Here is a 19,540-nt window from a genome sequence, read left to right as displayed (position 1 = left end):
CAAATAAATGGCAATAATGCCTATGACAGTAGAATATGAAGCTGCAAATAACATCCATAGGTAACACCTTTATTTAGTGGAAGGGTAAGATGGAAATGAACTGTGAAGGAGAGAGCCATCTTCAATAATTATTAGCTACACGGGTAATATTCCTAATTACACCACCAATTGATTTCTCCTACAAGCTCTCATTGCCTTGAAAATAGTAAACTGATTGCTCTGCCAGCCCTTTCCTTGGCGGATCGATGCATGCCATACCGGTGCTCGGCTTTTGGGAAGCTCACTGGGAATGATGGCTGCAATTCCCACTGGGACTGACAGAAAGAGTGCTGCTGGGTGGCGAGATGGGAACATTAACCTCTCTCCTGCTGTGTCTTTGGGGGAAAAAGGTAAAGAATGGTTAAAATCCTGGGTGGCCCAGTTGATCGAGACTCACGTGAAGTGCTGTGTCCTTTGCGTTGCCTCTCTGAATCAGCGCTGTTCACCATCACTTGTCAAGAGGTGAATGCTGACGGCAGTCTCCCCAGGCTGGACACTCTGCCTGAAAACATAGAACTCTACCGGCAGGTTTTCTCAAGGCTTTCAGAGTGTGGTGCTTCAAACTGCAGATGCTGGAGGCTTGTGACATCCCAAGGAGCTCAGCTTTTGTGCTCTAAAATCTTCCTCTTAAATTTGGTCCTTATTGTCGTGGTGATGAAGTTGAAAATACAGCTTTGCAGCTACAGCATAGATGGAAATGAGCCCACAAGGGGCTTTCTGGAAAAAACCCCAACCAAACTCATGAACCTTTAAATTAATGGGTGCGTAGTATGGAGGAAAAAGGGAAATCCTGCACTGCGATTTCTCTTTTCTTGCGTGGCTAAGGCTAGGCGAGGGGAAGCAGGAGCCTTGCCCTAGGATGGGTTGTGGTGGCCCTAGCAGCCTCTGCCTGCACCTCTTCCTTTGCTCTCCAGTTTTAAGAGGTCAGCTTCTTTCTGCCACAGTTTCCCTAGCTGTAAAATAAGGTAACGCCACGTGTTTGCAAGCGTGAGCATGGCATCCCAGGGTGCGCTGAGCATCCCACCCAGCATCGCCGCCATGCCTCTTGCATTGGCTTTCCCACCCTCCCAAGCTATGGCAGCTTCTTCAATTCGGGGTACCTTTGTCTCACTCCGCCATTCCGCAGAGGAGGACATTGGTATCCTTGGAGCTGCCTACAAGTACGAGTGCCTTTCCCGCGCTGCTGCCATCATGAGTAGTGCCTTTCCACAGTGCAGCAGGGGGGAGGGTACTTCTCCCTGCTCTCTTCCCCTTGGTTTTCTCGTCTTGCGTCTCTTCCAAACCAGACAGGACAGAGCTGGACAGGAGACCAGCCCTGTGGCTTTCCTGACGGCTGCCGCTGACGCTGCTTTAGGCATGGCTTGGCATTAAATGACTTGATTGTTTTCTGTTGGTAGGGGAAGTGAAGCTGGGCAGTACCGCAGTTGCTGCCTGCTGGAAATTCACTGCTTGTTTCCTTTCTGCCTGCGATTTCAGAGGTGACTCCTGATGTAGTCATCTATTTATTCCTTTTGTTAGTCCGGTGGCTTGTTCCTCCATCCATCATCCAACCGATGCAGCGAGGAACGTGACCGGGAGAGGACAGAGAACTAGCTGTCTTGGAAGAGGGAGGAAATGAGCACCGCCTTTTTGTCCAGCAGCCCGCTGGCGCGGGCTCCCAGCACTGCAGGAAGCTCTTTTTTACCTTTGTACACTTCACGGATCACAGCCTGATTTCCTCCAGGGCTCTCCCTGGCTTTATCATCTCAATGTGGGTGTTTGCACTCCTGGCCGGCGCGTTGTTCTCTGCCTGCGCGTGAGGCTGCTGCTTTTGGACACCCGCTCGGTGATGCTGCCCCCGCCTCGCTCTTGCTGCACGCAAATCCTCTCTTGTGCAATGGAGAAATGTTTCCCTTTGTCCCTTTTTGATATTTGCTGTGGTATTGAAATGCTCCCCCACCCAACACATATATGCACTTTGCCTTATTGGCTTTCTCTCTCACCCCCCAAAAAAACTTTCTAGCACTTAAAGCTGCCAACTTGCCTTTTTTTTTTTCTTTTTTTTTTTTTTTTAATTGATTTGAGTTGGCAGGGCTAGGTGTTAGCTTCCATCTGCCTCCCAGTTGGAAAGGGATGCCTTAAGAGAAAATGAAGATGCTTTCAGCCCTCGTTTCCAATGCCAGCAGGGAGAGGCTGTGGGAACTGTGGGAAATTCCTGATTTTTTCCCCCTCTCCCCCGCTAGTAAAAACTTGTGCATTTGGAGAAAAAAATAATATATTGCTGTAGTTCAGGCCGTTAAACAAAATATAAATGCAAAACAATTGGACAAGTAGTTAAAATAATAATCTGTCTTTCAGCACTGCATTTTGCTCAAAACCCTGTGCCTGCCGCTCCTGCCATACCTATCTCCACAGGTCAGAGCTTGCCCTTAGGTGTGTTTATGTGCAGCGCTGAGCACGGTGGAGCCTTGACCTCGCACAGGGCCTCCCACGGTCTGGGGAAAGCAGAGGCTCATCATGGAAGGGCCCCAAGAAAAACCCCGCGAAGCGAATTCAGTGCCCCATGAAGCTGACCAGTCTCTCTCCAGCACGTTGCCACATACTCACTCCTCTGTAGCAAGGTGGAGAGCTGCGGAGCCTTGCTTTTTCCCTTTTCTAAATACCTGTAGACTCATTTTCAATGAGCAATGGATCGCCATGCCTGGATAGTGGCATCTACAAGGAGTTTCTGGTCGCTGGACTGAAGATCACATCTTTTGGGACACCTGCTGGAACTGGCAGCAGATGCCAACTAATCAAGGCAAGCGGGTAGCATCTTGACCTTCTGCTGATCTTATCTGGGGTGCCCAGCTTCTCCCCAGCTCCGCTTGCTGTGCTTTAGGAAGGTGGTTTCATATCGTGCAGGTTTTTTTCAAGACTGCGTTGTTTTGCTTACGGCCCAAGCATTTAATCCATGAATGCTGAACAAAATCTGGCTTTCATAATGGAAGGGGAATGGGCTCCATCTCTCCTGCGTGAGGAACGTGCTTGCTATAAAAAGATAGCTGGAGGGAGGAACCTGGAAAGGGCAGTGAGGGCTCTGCTCTTGGTGAATGCAGGAGAGTCGAGGTTGCCTGTGACTCCTGGACAGCCAGCAGCTTTGTGGTTGCAGATGCTGGCTGGTATTTTTTGAGAGCTGTGGAAGCGATTGTAGTACTTGAAGTTATTTTCTGGCACACCAAGTAAGGAAAAACCACTCTGCTTGCTTTTTTGGCTAAGTGACTCAGGAGTTCTGCTAGAGTGCCTTTATTTTCATTTTTTTTCCCTCAGATTTTTCGACCCTAATTTAGCCAAGTGCTTCAGTACATGCTTATTTTTAAACCTAATCCTGTCGTTGTCTGAACTCATTGTGCTTCAATTCCGCCGATGTCCACAGACTTGGGCAAGCACTCTGAATTTAAGCAAATGTCGAAACTCTGTTCACCAACAGCTGTAAAGTTTGGGGGACCTCATCCAGGGAGAGTGGGGGTCAGGGAGGGGGACAACATCTCACCCTCTCCATTCATGGGATGGCGAGAGACTCATCCCTGTTCTCTTCCTTCCCTGCCACTTAAACTTCTAGCAGGGTGGTGGATGGCATGGTCCAGGTGGCCTCTTGCGGTCTTGCTGCAGGGTGGCACTTTGAGCTGGTGGCAGCCCAGAGCTCAGTGGAGACAGAGGCACCATCCCATGCCCAACATGCCGGACCTTTCTCCAGTGTGTTTCTTGGCCACATGCTCCCCAGGACACCCCAGTGTGGTGTCTTCTGGGAGACATTGGAGGTCTCTGGGTATCCGCAGGGCCAAGCTGGGAGGGAACAGGGGTGAGCACCAGGTAAGCTTCAGTGTGCGTTTGGAGCTGCAGGAGTTCTAATACCTATGGCTTAATCTTCTTGTTTGTGGCAGAAAAGCTGAAGCTACTTGTGCCTTCACTTGCAGGGGTGTAAGTTTGATGCATTTGACTCTGCTTGATGGGGGCAGAATTAAGGCATTGTTGGGCTGAGAAATGGAACACAGTTAAAATAGCAATATCTCTCTCTCTCTTTTTTTTTTTTTTAATTTTTTATTTAAGAATTAAGACTGCTCTGCTGGCAACTAGGAGTCCTTTTAACCTACACCTTTGCCCTTTTTGAACAGGTCCCTTCTGCCACAGAATGAAATGTCTTGTTTTGCCACATCCCTGACTTGCTTTAAGCTTGAGAACTTGTGCTAGGTGCTTCCATGAGAAAACATGTTCTCTTTTTAAGCATGTGTTTGCCAGCAGGTTTTAATGCAAGCTTTTAATTGCCTGTGGAAATAGGATTAAGCATCTTTGGGAAAACAAAATATATGCTTTCTGCGGGTGTTGAAACCCTTGCGTTGCAAGTGCTAAAATGCCCTTCCAAAAAAGTGCTGGTTAAACTGTGTTAGGTAACCCGTTTCTCCTGACTGGACAGTGGCTCAGTAATGACGAAGTGGTTTAGGCTCTTGGAGCCGTACGTGTCTGTGTGTGCTCCATCAGCAGGGTTTGGGCAGGGGGGAGCCAAGCCTCCCCTCTGGGTTATCTGGTGTTTTTGGAGTAGCCTGGTGGTACGTGCGTCAGATCCCTTGGAGCTGTCAGCACCGTTGTCAGGCTTCAGCGAGTTGTATTGTGTGGCTGTTGTGTTGGCAGGTAGATTATCATCTAATCCTAGCATCTTCCCCGGGACAGACAGACAGGCAGGCTGACCCCGCTGGAGCTGAATACAGACCTACCCCCTTCCTCTCCACGGGCCATTTTAATCACCTGATTTTCCTGTGCTGAGGAGGAGTGCAAAGGAGTGGATTTTCAGTTTTAGTTAGCAAGTTTTTCTCTGCCTGTCACTTTTCCTTGGCGTTAATTTTTCTTGCCCTGGGTGAAGGAATAGAGGTAAGAATCTGCTGCCTCCCCTCGCCTTGTCATCTTAATATTTTATAGTGGTGGGGGAAAAAACAAAACACAAAACAGCTAGAAACCTGCTTTTCTTTTCCTTTGCTTTTAAAATTCTTTCTCCTTCCCGTCTTTTTCCTGTCTTCCTCCTCTTTTTTCCCCTCCAGCCCCCCTTTTCTTCCCCCTTCCCCCTTCCCCCCCCCCCCCCCCCCCCGGTGTCAGCCCCCTTTCCCTCTCTCCTGCCACCGGGTGCCTGAGGCTCTCCCCCCCCGCCCCCCCCCAACCCTCTCCGCTCTCCTGTTAATATTAACGGAGACCCCCAAAGACCCACCACGCTCGCACGTTAACTCCTTCCCCCTCCTGGGGTGCAGCGCGTCCCCCCGTCCCCGCTCCCACCCCCCGCCCCCGGAGCTCCCCCCGCGGGGGCCGGGCCGGGCGGTGCCGGGGCGGGCGGCGGTGCCCGGGCCGGGGCCGCCCCCGAGAGGCGGTCCCCCGTCGCGGATATAAGCGGGCGGCGGCGGCGGCCCGTGCTCAGTCGCTCCGCCAGCACCCGGCGCTCAGACTGCGGGAGGTAAGGGCGGGCCTGAAGGCGGGGGGACGCGGAGCCTCAACCCGGCCGGGTCCGGAGGGGCTGCGGGGCGGGGGGTGCGCGCCGCGGGTGTCCGTGTTCCCCCCCGTCCCCTGCAGGGTGAGGGCCGCGGGAGGATGGAGCAGCGCGGCCGCCGCAGCCGGGCTCCCTCGGGCCGGGCTCCCCGCAGCCCCAGCCCCGCGCGGGACCGCATCGGGGGCGATGGTGGGGGAGCCTCCTCTGCTCGCACCCTGCCTGGTGTCCCCGTGGGCAGCTTAGCGGGCTGGCACACCTCGCCGTGGCGTGGGGAGGGCCTGAGACTTTGGAGTCACCTGCTTTGGGCCACTGCAGCGTTACAGCACCCAGCGCTGCTCGCTGCCGGGTGCTCTGTTGCCCTGCGTACCTGGGTGCGCCGCAGAGCTGTGCGGGACACTTATGTCCCCGCTTATTATTTTTTGTTTCAACTTAGAACTGCAGCAGAGAGTTTAAATGTGCTGGGCTCTGCCTTGCAAAGCCCCTGGAGGGCATGGGTGTCCTCCTGCGGTGGCCAAGTGGCCTGGAAGGGGTTGTGCTTCCCACCTCCCCATGCTGGAGAACCAGGCTGGTCCTTTGACATGGGAAGGGTGAAAGTGTGTAGGTGACAACCCATCCATCCATCCTGGCTTTTCCTAGCATAGCTCATTTGCTTCTCCATTTGGGAAGGGCACAACCCAGTTTGCCCGCACCCCTGAGGTGCCTGTAGGCAGGTCGGAATGCAGGCTAACCAGGCTGCGAGATGCTCTGGGTGGAAGAGGAGGTGCTGAGAAGTTCCCAAAAGTATTGAGGGCTTGAACACTGCTACGCGGCGCCAGGCTGCCCTCCTAGGCAGGGGTGCTCATGACTCTTTACTTTTTCACAGCCTGCAGTGGGTCCTGTGTGGGATGTGGGATGGGGAGGGTACAGTCCTGTAGACTGCATCAGCTCAAGGGACATCTCTGGATGCCTGGAGCAGGATTTTGGGTGCATCTCCTTTCCTTCATGGCATGACTCCTGTGAACTAGTGGAGACTGGCCATGGTATATGCGCTTGCCATGCAAAGGGGTGATGGCCTGCAAGAGTTTTGCAGTGCACTGGACAGAAAATGGAGTTTCAGCTGCCTTCACAAGTTCTTAAGATATTGTGCTGTCTGCAGAGAGCGCTAAAGGTATTTTTTTAGGAGCACAGAGTTGCTTTATTGAGTTTGTCTGGTGGGTTCCCCCCGACACCTCCCAGCTAATCTGGGTGGGAATCAGAGCTCGGGTTACAGCAGCTAATCCCAGACTATAGAGATCCCGGCTGTAATCTCTGAATATAGCCGTCCTCCCCAGCAGGGCTTTGAGCCTGGGAGGCCATATCGGTTTCATGTTTTTATTACCGTGCTGGGGATGCGAAAGTGCACAGGCATGTGGGCGGCCCTGGACAGATGGATGCACGTGCATGCAGCAGACCTGTTCTTGGAGTGGAGGCAGGCTGAGATTGGGGCTGAGCATCGTTTGCGTTCAGTGAGATCCCCAGGATGTGAGTGAGCAGCTGGGATGGCGGTGCCCTCTCCTAGCTGCTCTCCTTGGCTGGTGGCCGTAGAGTCCCCAGCACTGGTGTGAACCCCAGCTTCAAGGGCTTTCTGCTGCCCTGTTGCTGCCTCCCTGCTTGCCCTCCTGCCTCTCTGTCAGCACTGGTGTTCTGACATCCTGCAGCCAGGCCTGAGTTTCTTCTCTGTTAGGGGATGTGCTGGAGGCTTGGCAGTGGGTGGTCACAGCCCCGTCCTGGAGCTTGGTTTGAGTTGGGGCCTTGAGATGCAAAATGAGCCCACTCCCCTTGTTAGACCACGTGCCTTCCCAGAAGATGCCCAGGCCCACCCGTGCTACTCCTGTGGGACATTACAGGGTTAGCCTGGTGTCCCTCCTGATCTGCTTGCCTCGCTGTACACAAATACCAACAGGAGATGGTGGCCCATGCCATGGGTCTGGGAGTTTTGTGGCTGCTTTGGCATCTTGAGGTACAGAGACTTAGGGATGGTGCTGCTTCTCCCTGCACTTGAGAGGCCTTGAAAAGTGTTTGTGCTGGGGACACAGCGGTAGTGGTGGGACCCTGGATGAGGTCTAGCAGGAGACCTGTCCCTCTTTCCCACTTGCAGCCCTGCACTGAAGCGAGCATCCCGGGGAGCTGCGCCTGGGCATTGCGCATCCCTGCTGCCTGCACCAAACGGGTGGTACAGGCAGCTTGAGGGTCGCCCGCATCTCTGCGGGGGCAGGATCAGCCCTTCTGCCCTGCGTAGACATGGATTAAATCACCCTCTGCTCTCCTGAGCTCAAGAGGGGGAATTGCCTAACCCAAGACAGAAAGCTGCTACTGTCTCAGCTCCATCTTTAGCCAGCGTCTTAGCAAAATCCGTGCTTGATTTCATTTGAATCTCAACTCTGTCTTTCAGCAAGCCAGCAGGCTGAAAGCCTGGAAGGCTGCATAGGTTTGAAGCGATAGGCTAGACCTCTTCATGGGGCTGACTTGGGCCCTGTTTGTGGAGAGATTGATCTCCCCTGGATGTGTGCACAGCCCCCCTCATTGTTAGTGCCACAGGCATCCCCTCTGCTGGGACAATAGTTCCCTGAGTTCTCCCCAGTAATCTCCCCTCTTATCTCCCTTCCCTTCCGTAGCCTCTGTCCCTGGAAGGGTGGGAGGTTTGGAAAGAGCCAATTATGCAGGTGGAGTGAGAGGTGCTGTGTCAACTGACATCCCTTTTCAGGTAGTGGAGTGAGAAGAGGGTGCTCAGCACGGGAGCGTGTTTGAGTTCTTCCCTGCTCCCCATCCCCTCCGCACTCCCATAAGCATTGCCAAGAGGTCCTTTGGTGGGGCCGAGGATGTTCAGAGATATGGGTGGCCGTGCGAGTCATTTGCCCCCGTGCTCTCTCTGGCCACTTGCTCATGCCAGCATTGCCCCCAGGACCAGGGTGGCATCAGGGGGTACCGCTCGTTGCGGGTGCTGGCAATGTGGTAAAGAACAAGGTGGCCATCATTCAGGATTCTGGAAGTGTCTGGAAGTGTCCATGGTGGGGGACTACAGATGGGCTGGCTGGCTGACCCGATGCTCCGTCTCAAGTGAAGCTATGGTGGAATGAGATGGGGTCCATCGCTTGGAAACCCACCTCTCCATCTTTATTTTGGCATGCCCCAAACTGGAGCCTGTGGACACCGTGCTCCAAAACGTGCTTGGCCGTGGTCACAGGCCAAGGCAGCTGGCTGCTGCTGTGGGTGGTACTGTTGGCCCTATGGGATGGGAGGGTCTCAGCAGGGGAGGCAGCATTTTTACACTGCCCCAAAAGCACAACGGTAATTAGTAGCCTGGCTTCAGATTTTGTGTAAGCCACGTGGGTCTGCTGGGGCCCTTCCTTCTGCTGGCGAGGAAGTTAATGAGGAGCCCCTTGCTTTGTCCGCTGCCTGCTGATGGAAGAAGGCAGTGAAGAGGCAAGAAAAGTAGATGTAGAAAAGCAAAAGGGTGGGGAGGAACCAGTTGTTGTGGAGCCAGCTGTGATGGGGAGAATGTTTTGTAAATCAAACAACTCTCCTAAAAAGAAAACTTAAGCCCAGCAGATCTACTCAGTGGTCAAGCTCCGACTTCTTTTCTCTTTTCTCAAAGCTACATGATAATTGTTAAACGCAGGGGATGCTTTGTAAAATAGAATTCAAGGGAAGGGGGGAGGATGGAACAGGATTTAAATTTAAAATTGGATGAGGGTACAAAGCCCCTTAGTTCCCCGTTTCTGCTTGATGCAGCTGGAGCTGGGCTTGACAAGATGCTGACCAGAGCCTGTGGTAAATGTTTTACGGTACCATGTATCAGCCAGATCAATTCTACTACACTTGAGGGAGTGCAGATAAAATGGCTTAAAGATTCCCCCGCTGAAAGCGATAGTATCATCATTTATGCTGGAGAAGACAGATTTAGTCGCCTGACATTTATTTGGCCACAGTGTACTTTGTGGATTTCACACCCGGGAATGATAGCCAACCTGGTGACGTCAGATGTGAGCTGCAAGGAAAAAAAATAACACACAAAAACCCTATTGCTGTTCCTTTTTTGTCGATCAGATGAGTTTTGCTATGTATCTGTTTTGATTATTTTACTTCATGGTTCTCTTTACTGGAAAGTGCCTTACAAGAGTAGGACATTACTAAAACAGCATGTCCTCCTGCATGTGCTTTGTGGTATGAAGATGGCAGCAGAAATATCTCTTTTAACTTAGGTTGTTTCTGTTGATCCTATTTTGCCTGTAGGTCACTTGAACTCCAAACTGAGCGAACATGAGTGCACTTGATTTGACTTCCATCCTTGATTTTCTGGAAACAGCCAACTTGACGGAGATCAACTGGACATGCAACAATGGTGACTGCATCACGGTTGATGCGACAACATGCCCTGGCACGCTCAACAAAAGTGCCCTGCTATACACCCTGTCCTTCTTCTACATTTTCATCTTTGTCATAGGGCTGGTGGCCAACTCCGTTGTTGTGTGGGTCAACCTCCAAGCCAAAATGACTGGCTACGAAACCCATCTCTACATCTTTAATTTGGCTATCGCTGATCTGTGTGTTGTCATCACCCTTCCTGTGTGGGTCGTCTCCCTTGTCCAGCATAACCAGTGGTACATGGGAGAAATCACGTGCAAGATAACTCACCTTATATTTTCCATCAACTTGTATGGCAGCATCTTCTTCCTGGCATGTATGAGTGTGGACCGCTACCTCTCAGTTGCCTATTTCACCAATTCCAGTAATCGCAAGAAGAAGATAATCCGTCGCTGCATCTGCATCTTAGTGTGGCTTCTTGCCTTCTCTGCATCTCTCCCAGACACCTATTATCTCAAGACGGTCTCTTCCAACAACGAAACCTATTGCCGTCCCGTCTATCCAGAGGAGAGCTTCAAAGAATGGTTGATTGGCATGGAGCTTATCTCTGTTGTGCTGGGCTTTCTTATCCCTTTTCCAGTCATTGCTCTCTTTTATTTCCTCCTTGCGAAGACCATCTCCTCCTCCAGTGACCAAGAGAGGAAAAGCAATGGGAAGATCATTTTCTCCTACGTTGTTGTGTTTCTCGTCTGCTGGCTACCCTACCATGTAGCTGTCCTGCTTGACATCTTCTATAGCCTTCATTTCATACCTTTCAGTTGTCAGATGGAGAACTTTTTATATGCTACTCTTCACATCACTCAGTGTTTCTCTCTAGTCCATTGCTGCGTCAACCCCATCCTGTACAGCTTCATTAACCGCAACTACAGATATGAGCTCATGAAGGCCTTTATTTTCAAGTACTCTGCCAAAACTGGTCTCACTAAACTTATCGATGCTTCCAGAGTGTCGGAAGCAGAATACTCTGCTCTGGAGCAAAATGCCAAATGACTGCAACCCCATAAAGAAACCTCCCTGACTCTCTGACTTTTGTTTTTTGTGTGTTGATGTGTTGTTTTTGTTTTTTTTTTTTTTTTTACCCCTCCTTTCCCTGTGCTTCTTACGAACGGGGCATGAATTCAAGCCTACAAAAAAGAAATAGCAAACTGTAATTTAAGAGTAGAATCAGGTGCAAAATGGAAGTGGTACCAAAATTAAGCCTTTTGTTGGTGTGTTTTGTTTGATCTCCTCCTAGCCCAGTCTGGACTTCTTGACAATGCTATGCAAATGGAAATGACTTTCTAGCAGACAAAAAGCCATTGCATACCATAGATAACATGCATTTCCAGGATAAGCTTTTTCTTCCATGTGTAGATTCCCTCTTGTCTCCTTGTCTATGTTTTATATATATATATATATATATAGCGTGTTGTATTTAAAAGCTCAAGACTTTATTGACTTTATTTTCTGGCTCTTGGTGTACCTTATACGATTGTATTTGAAAGTTAAATATATTTTTATCGTGTATTTGAAGTATATTGCTGATGAGTGTATCCAGAGTGCTGTATTCTGAGTGTTAGATTGCCATTTGGTTTAAACTATCGTAGATAAGAGGATGACGATAAATAGCAGAATGGAAATGATCTCTTAGGTGCATCCTCCCTGGCTGGCACACTTTATTGACCATAGCTTTATGTGGTGGTCATACCCACATGTCTGGAGCATGAAATGTATGTACTGTAATATAGTTGCCATCATGTTAAAATTAACAGTATTGTAAGAGTTGTTAACTCCTACGCCCGTACTTCACAAAGCTGTATCCTTATGCACAGAATGAATGATCTTACTTCTGAGAGTTGTCTCTATTTGTAAGTTATTTTTGTAAAATAAAGATCCGGGAAAAAATAAAATAAAAATCTATGCCTACCAGTGGTTTGACTTGCCACCATCCTCCTCCTCCTCAGGAAAAAAAAAAAAGCCAAAAAGAAGAAATCCCAAAGCCACCTTCTCTCCTTAGTTTGGTGCAGGAGCAAATGGGTCAGTCTGTATTTTCCTGATGTTTGTTGATGGTGGGCAGAAACCATTGAATGGAGGAATGTGAGACAGCACCGATGCGTGGTGAGAGGGGAGGGGGTGGGAGGAGTGGTTCTGCGGCAGGCTGTGCTGTTTGGGAAGGTAAAGCTGATGGATTTATGAGGTGAAAGCTGTTGGGAGTGATGAAAGGCTGTGTCTGTAGCTTAGGAATAAACACGTGGAAGGAAAATACGGAAGTATGCAGATGGAGCGGATATTTGGACTAATCCAGGTTCAGTCCTCTGCCTTTTTTGCTTACGATGGAATTTGGAGGTTAGCAGTCCTGACAGCATTAAATCCCTTTTTATCTGTTCTTCTCTTTGTTATGGCTTGTGTTGAATTTGCAATGCCATATTGCCACAGTGCGGGGCAAGATTCAGCTGTTGCGGGATGTATGAAGTAGATCTTCCTTGAGCCAATGAAGCACTTGAATTGTGGTTGTCTTTGTGTCAGGACAAGGTAACTACTGTTAAATTAATGATGTCTCACAATCATTGCTGACTTGCTGTTGCTGTTCTGCATGTTTTGCAACTCCAGCGCAGTGCTAACTGCTTTGCTGTGAAGACTCCACTTAAACTCCTGTTAAATCAAAGCATGCCCTCATCCCTGTGAGATCCCAACAGCGTAACAATTTTGTAATGACTGTATTTTGTTTCTTTCTACATGTTGCATTACTGCATTCTCAAAGATGATCCTGTAAAAATAGATGTTTGCCAACGCTGCAAGGTCTACCATCCCCTCCTTGTACCTTGGTGTTTCTGAAAAAGCAGTGGTCCATCCCCAAATGGAGGAGCTGGTTGCAGAGAAGGGCTGCCACTATAATGGTCAGAACATCCCTACACAAGTACAGCCTTTTGTGTGGACACTTCTTATTAAGAGATGAGTATTTTGAGATTCCCATAAGCCTTTCTTAAGGTACTGCTGAACTGCAAGGGAAGTGCTCCCTCATACTGGTAGTTAAAATTGGATGCGGTGTGTAAATACGGAGAGACTAGTGTTCCTGATTTAGCTGGGCGTTGCTTGTCATGCCCCAGCATCCAGATGTGCAGCTGTATGTCCTCACCAAAGGTACAGCGCTCTGGCATCCCACTCCCATGTCCCTGCAGGGTATTTCTCAGTTTACAGCAGTGTAACTATTTCAGTTCAGGTCCTGTCTCAGGCAGTATGATGTTTTCCTGCAATGCTGTAGCTGGTTCGAAGGTTTGAGTTGGTAGAAGCTCAAAAATTATTATTTTTTTTTTCTCTCTCTGCAGTTTGGTATTTGCAGTGCGGCGTCAGCCCTGGAGATATCCCGCGTGGTGCCGAGTGTCAGGGAGGTCTTGCAGACCTGCTGTGTAGACTGGAGTGATAAAGTCTCCAGGCCTTCTCCTTGGGGAGGTGAATTGTGGTGGGACGATGCCTTTTCCAAAAGCAGGGTCAGACTGAGAGAGCAGGTAAAGGGTGTGACTGTGACCCTTGCTGTCAACAGCTGTAGCATCGCATGCGTGTGTCCTTTCCAGTTCCTCAGACAGCCTCCTTGGCCCCTGGAAAGGACAGGTGGAGCTGGGAGGCAGCATCCTCCCTTGCCGGCAGCACTGGGGCTTGGGAAGGGTGCACGAGGTCTTCTCTGGGGATCGGCACTACTTGTGTGGAGGAGGGTGGTCCTGAGGTGGCTGTGACTCCAGGGGAAGGGTGGTAGTGGGCAGATGATGGGAAACTGGTGGAGGGCAGGACAGTGCAGAGGGACAGAAGGACCTAGTTTGTCTGTTGTTGCATGTTTCTCACTAGGACTTGTTTTCGTACAGAAAATTCTCAAAAATCAAACTTTAGCAGAGGTATAATAGAAAAAAAAAACCATATGTATGTATTCTAGGAAGCTTTTGTCATGGCTTTGTGTGACACACTACCTCAGCTGGTATTTGCACTGAGACCAAAAATCAGGGTTTGGGCCCCTTTGAGTCTGATATGAGGGAATTTATCAGCGGATAACAGGTGAGTGAAAATACGTGTCCTCAGGTAGATGTGAATGACTTACAGTGATTGATGTGATAGGTGCTGTCACCTTGTTTGGCCAAATGTCCCAACCCTGGAGCTGGGGGTGTTAGAAAGGGTCCCTGCCGCTTCCCGCTGCGGGGCTGTGGCTTTGGGGCAGGAGGAGTGGGCTGGCTGCCTGTGCCCAGGGATCTCCCTTGTTCCTTTCCTCTGACAGCTACAAGTGTACGTGGACATTTGGGTCCTCCCTTTGCAAGGAGGTTAAGTTTGCTACATAAAGGCCTCGGTGGAAAAATGAGTAAAAATCAAACATAATCCATGTTGAAGCAAGTCCTTCTGCTTAACTCTTGGGCTTTATGGCTGAAAGCATCCCAGCCCTGTCAGACTCCCCGTGCCTTGGAGGCAGGCACCGAGCAAATAAAAATACATCTGCTCCCTGAGAAAGGATTTATTTATTTATTTACTAATATAGAAAGCGCAGTTTTGCTTTATTGTTACTTAAACACAGATTTCCTTTTATGAGCCATAAACGACATTCAGGTGTAGCACAGTGACTTTAAATCAGCTCCTCTGGCAACCGTCTAGATAATGTATTGTAAGAAATGCCTCACTGGCCTGTTTCTCCTTTGGCTAATTCATCGTTTCAATGCTGCTGACTTTAGATACTAGCCTTTCATGAGTTCACTGAGCATAAAAGCCATTTAAAGTTCCTAAGAAGCAAGAAATAACTCATCTGTGAGCAATATTTAAGCACGTGGCAGCAGCAGCACTGCCAAAGCCAGCTCTTAATCTGTTTCAGAGAGCTGCTCGATGAGAAGAGTGGGACTGGTACTTTGAGAAGTGGGGCTCCGCGCCTGTGATGGGTTGTGGGGCAGAGCAGGGCATGATGCAATGGGGATGCGTTTTGGGGGGAACTGATGTGTAACAGAGCCCAGGGTTTGCTCTTAGCCTCCCTGCTCCAATATGGTATGTGGCTGAAGAGTATCTGAGCCAGAGTCTGCTCTGATTTGCACCCCAGATTTACAGTAGGATAATGCTGCTGATTTAAAGAGAGCTATCCAGGATTTACAGGGCTTTTTATAAGTAGGATGAGGAATTTTAGCCATAATCCCGTGCAAATGCATGGGTGTGAGTGCAGATGTGCGCATCTGCATTACTAATGCAATGTAATACCCACGTACAGCCATAACGCAAAGATGTAATAATAGCAACACAACAGATAATAATGATGTGAGTTTTCTTTTGCAAAAGTGCTTGCATTACAGGGTTATAATATGATTCAAACCAGGCTCGCAAAGATCCTGTGGTGGATAATCCAGCTGTAACCCTAAAGCATGTGGCTGACTTCTAACACACACTGTCACAAGAAAAATCACTCTCCTTCCATTTTGGTAGTTGCTGTTGAAAAACAGTTCACTTTTTTCTTGTAGGTTTTGATCTACTGTTTTTCTGGGATTATGTGGAATAAGTGTAAGGCCTTAGCTAAAGGTCTTGATGCTGCAAATTTTATAACTTCACAGTACCAAAGAGATACCAGCATCCCAGTGATGCAATAAATCCAGAGAGACCACTCAATCCTATAGCTAAAGTATTTCAGATTCAATTCCCACCTCAAAGCCTGGATTGTAAGTCCTGAGATTGCCTCTCAGGGCCTCTTGATATCTTTTAACAAGATGTAAAGCTGGTGCTGGAATAGAAAATAAGATTACAAGCAGTCGCTACCCATGGCCAGGAAAAAATGAAAGAATTGGATATGTCAGGGATAAACTAGGGATGAACTAGCCTTCTCCAGAGGGATCCCACAGTGAGCACTGGAGTAAGAGCATCAGAATAAGGCCTTTCTGGTTATTACCTTACCAAGAAGGTATATGTCTATACAAGAAAAGTGCTGGGAAGCCAACCGGACTCTCTGCAGATGCCAGTGGGCTTAGTGCTGATGTGAAGTATGAAATCAGTGCAACTCAATAGGTCCACTTCAGCAGAGGGTCTGGGCCGCTGTATGTCGTACACTTCTTGACATCATCTGGTTTTAAGCCAACTCTGATGATGGATGTTTTTACCTCTTGCCTCTAGGTTAGGAGGGAGGGTGGAAATCAAACCCCTGTCATGTTTGCTGTGTGTACAGTGCTATTTCCAGACTAAAGAAAAAGAGTTAAATTACATTTTAACAGAACAATACCGACAACAGCAAAGGTCAGGAAACTTTCAAGTAAAGTCACCCTATCGATTGCAACAGTGAAAGGATAGACATCAAATACTTCACCGTGAAAGGCTGAAAAGAAGTAAATTCAGCATGATATATTGAAACTCAAGTCTCTTTCATATGTTGCAGAGCCTCTGACATAGCAGGTTTACTGTTCAAGCTGAGATATGTTGCCTTGCCAACATATATTCTGAGTTACCCAAGCAGATTTAATGTTTTTGCAGTAGTGACTTTTCCCTTTTTTGGGGGGCGCTTTTCTTTTTCTTTTCAAAAAATTGTTGCAGAAGATTTCAAACCTACCTAGGAAATGACCTTAATCAATTTAGTTCCACCAACGAGTATGAAAACTCAGATCTTTCTTTTTGCTTTCTCTAAACATTGTCTTGCTTGCATTGAGTAGGGTGACCGAGTCACAGCTTGATAGAAAAGTGTGTTTTGTTTGTTGTTTTGTTTTTGGGGTTTTTTTTACTCATCCGAGTGGCAGCTCTGTTTTGTCCAGAAGGATTGACGTGACTGACAAGTGTTTTGAATTTCTAAGCTCCAAGGTCTCAAAATGCATGAAAAGCGAATGACACACACACAAAAATGTAAATCTTTGGAAAACAAGCACCGACTACACACAAAAAAATAACAATTCTGCAAAAGGGTGACAGACGCTGCATTCATTCTTCCCTCTTTCCCCCCTCTCCCCCTTCTTTTTTTCTTTTTAATAAGTCAGTGTTTCTTGGCCGCCTACAGACACATTTATGTCTTCTGCAGCAGGGAATCAAGATGCACAATAAGACAAAGTCATGGTCATTCTGCATCAGGGTGGGTCTATCTGCATCTCAGGGTTACGGCTCCCATCACCACCAGCTTGCCAGGATCTGTTCCCATCGGCTCCATATCAATCCAGGCAGCACCATGGGTGTTAGTCCAATGAGCACACAACACTTGAATATCTTTATTATTTAGAACTTGGGTTGCAGGAGTCCCAAGAGAGTGTGAACTCATCAAGCTGGACTGGGCAAACACAGCCAGAGGCAGTGTCTGACCCACAGAGGTCACATCCCAACCCTGTTGAGGGTGGGTAAGTTGGGCTTTGAGAGGGGGGAGTCCCACTGGTCCCATTAATTGCCAGCAAGCAGTTTGGTGGGGAGTCCCAAACTGGGACTAAGGCATCTCCTGGATGGTCCCCAAACAGGCTCTGCTGTAGGCTGCTGTATCTTAAGTCTGTGGGATGCTGTTTCCAGAGAGCAGAAGGTGTGAGAGGGAAGGAAAATTAGATTTCTTGTCTCCCAACCACTGAGCTGTCATCTTCCTTCCTTCAGGGACCCCATCGCATCCTCACTACCTCTCGCTGTACTGGGCCAAAGTGGATTTGCTCAGCTTGGGATTATCCATGACAGCCATATGAACCTCCTCTGGAAGGCATTTTAATGGTTTTTGCTTCTTTTCATCAAGGACCACACCACCTGAATGCAGGACATGACTTCACAAAGCAGCCCGTGAGCCCTCTGCGGCCTGGCCACGCTCCCTCCAGGATCTCTTTTTCCACACGGCCTCACTCTAAAATCAATGCAGGATGAAAGGTACGGGAATCCTGCGGTGGGCAGAGGATGCTGAGCCCTTGAAGACGTGGTCCGGAGCTCTTGTTTCTAACTCAGCCAACATGTTCCAATGGCTGGCTTGAATTTCAAGGTTGCCCTGTTGCTTTGGTGGGAGGCGGGCGTGGCAGTTTTATAAAGAACCGTGGTGATGGAAGGAAAGTTTTTCTTTTCATTTCCCATCCCATCTGGCCCAGTGAATGCGGTGTTTTTGGTTGAGGGGTTCGAAGGAGCGAGGGAGGCAGTCAGTTGGAAACGCCGATTCTGCAAGCTCCCAAGAGCCACCGGCCGCTACTTCCTTTTGGTTCAGCTCGACCGGTTCATCATGGGCCCGAGGTGGCTGCTTTAATGGGAAATTGGCCAGCGGAGGAGAATCTATACCTTTGCTTTGCAGTGAATCAATAAAAAGCTGGAGTGTTTTGGATTCCTCCTTTCAGGAGAGAATAGCCCTCATTGTAAGTCTGGAGAATAAAATAGCAAAGAGAGAAAGAGGGAGGCTCTTCCCTGTGCACGCTCCAACTCTCTTGGCTGAGAGGCAGCTTTGCTCTGAACGTCTCGGCCACGTTTCATTTTGGCATTACTTAAGGCTTTCTAAACCTCGCCTGAGAGCTGTGTGGAGGCGAAGGCCAAACATTGTTTGTTCAGTCTAATTATGGGATGAGGGTGATGGAGCCCAGGAGATCCCTGGGAAAGGATGAAAAGTGGGTGTTTAGTGAGAAAAACACCAGCAGACCCGATAGCTTGCTATCATGAGCTGTTCTCTGGGCACCATCTCGGCTCTACCTGTCAGCCCCATCAGTCCTTTGCACCTGGTGATCTCTTGGTCGTACTTCTGCAAAAGATGCTTCAGGACGAAAGCCTGTATTTCAGGTTGGAAACTCTCTGACAGGTGAACATCCTGAGCGTCTGAGAGGGGTGACTGCTTGGCTCAGCCCCTGAATGTCTGGATGCAAACCTGAAGTGCATTAAAGCCCCTCCAGGGAGGGGGTTTCACACTTGGAAAGCTTTGCGAGGTTTCCAGCATTTGCTGCTTCCAGTCAGGCTGGAATCCAAAAGTGCAAAGGCCCGTGAAAATGATTAATAAAGAACAAAAACCAGATCCTGAGACAGGTTCAGCTCCACGACTCGTCGGAAATTGTAGGCTTGCAGAAGTCGTACGCTTTACTTGAGTAGATTTGTTCTTGTAAAGCTGAAACCCCAATCTTCAAATTGGATGCAACCCTGGGTGCTGTTTGTGTAAGGGTTAAGAACATCCCCAGGTTTAAATTGCCAGTGTCTGTCAGCATCAGTGGGTTTATACTCCTTTATGTGGCTGGAAAGTCTGGTCCAGGTAGTTCAGTGGAAATAAATGGGATTTACTTGCATTGGGTGGGTTATGTGCTTCTGTACATGTAGCCTTCTTCCCGCAATTTGCCATTGTTCTTGATGGCAACCTCTTTTTTCTTACGTCAGTGAGAAAGTCTCAGACACCTCTTGGCCTAGATTTCTTTGTACGAGGCTTCTTGATTCCCTTCTGCTCTATGAGACCAGCAGCTTGTTGCCTGCAGTGTGTGTTGGATATGGGAGGTGTTCGTGGGAAAGGGAGGCTGTTTCCCATTTGAGCCATCTGTGTTGCGTGTAAGGAAAGTCTACACAAGGCAAAGATGCCTTTGGAGATGGTATAGCCCCAAAGATGAATTGTTGTTACACAGAATATAAAAGGAACCAAATGCTTGGGATTATGAGTCAAGTTTTGGTGATGATTTAGGATTGGCTAGAAAGCAGCCGTGGCTTGAAGGATCCTTCTCTTTGGCCATTCATCTTCTGATCTGCTTCCAT

General features: G+C 48.8%; 1 protein-coding gene across 1 annotated transcript; it reads left to right on the top strand.

Moving 5' to 3' along the window:
- Positions 1–9,782: 9,782 nt before the first annotated feature.
- Positions 9,783–11,810, top strand: ACKR3 (atypical chemokine receptor 3). The gene has a single exon (XM_082484458.1). The coding sequence runs from the start codon at positions 9,806–9,808 to the stop codon at positions 10,898–10,900; it is 1,095 nt and encodes a 364-aa protein (XP_082340584.1). The 5' UTR covers positions 9,783–9,805; the 3' UTR covers positions 10,901–11,810.
- Positions 11,811–19,540: the final 7,730 nt, after the last annotated feature.

This window comes from Vanellus vanellus (genome assembly GCF_965231255.1).
Source record: "Vanellus vanellus genome assembly, chromosome: 5".
NCBI classification, from domain to species: Eukaryota; Metazoa; Chordata; class Aves; order Charadriiformes; family Charadriidae; genus Vanellus; species Vanellus vanellus.
Note: the sequence above shows the minus strand (reverse complement) of the source record. Positions and strands in the feature narration are given on the sequence as shown.

Excerpts from the sequence above, each read along its gene's own strand:
- ACKR3 (XM_082484458.1), top strand. The coding sequence starts at position 9,806 with ATGAGTGCACTTGATTTGACTTCCATCCTTGATTTTCTGGAAACAGCC.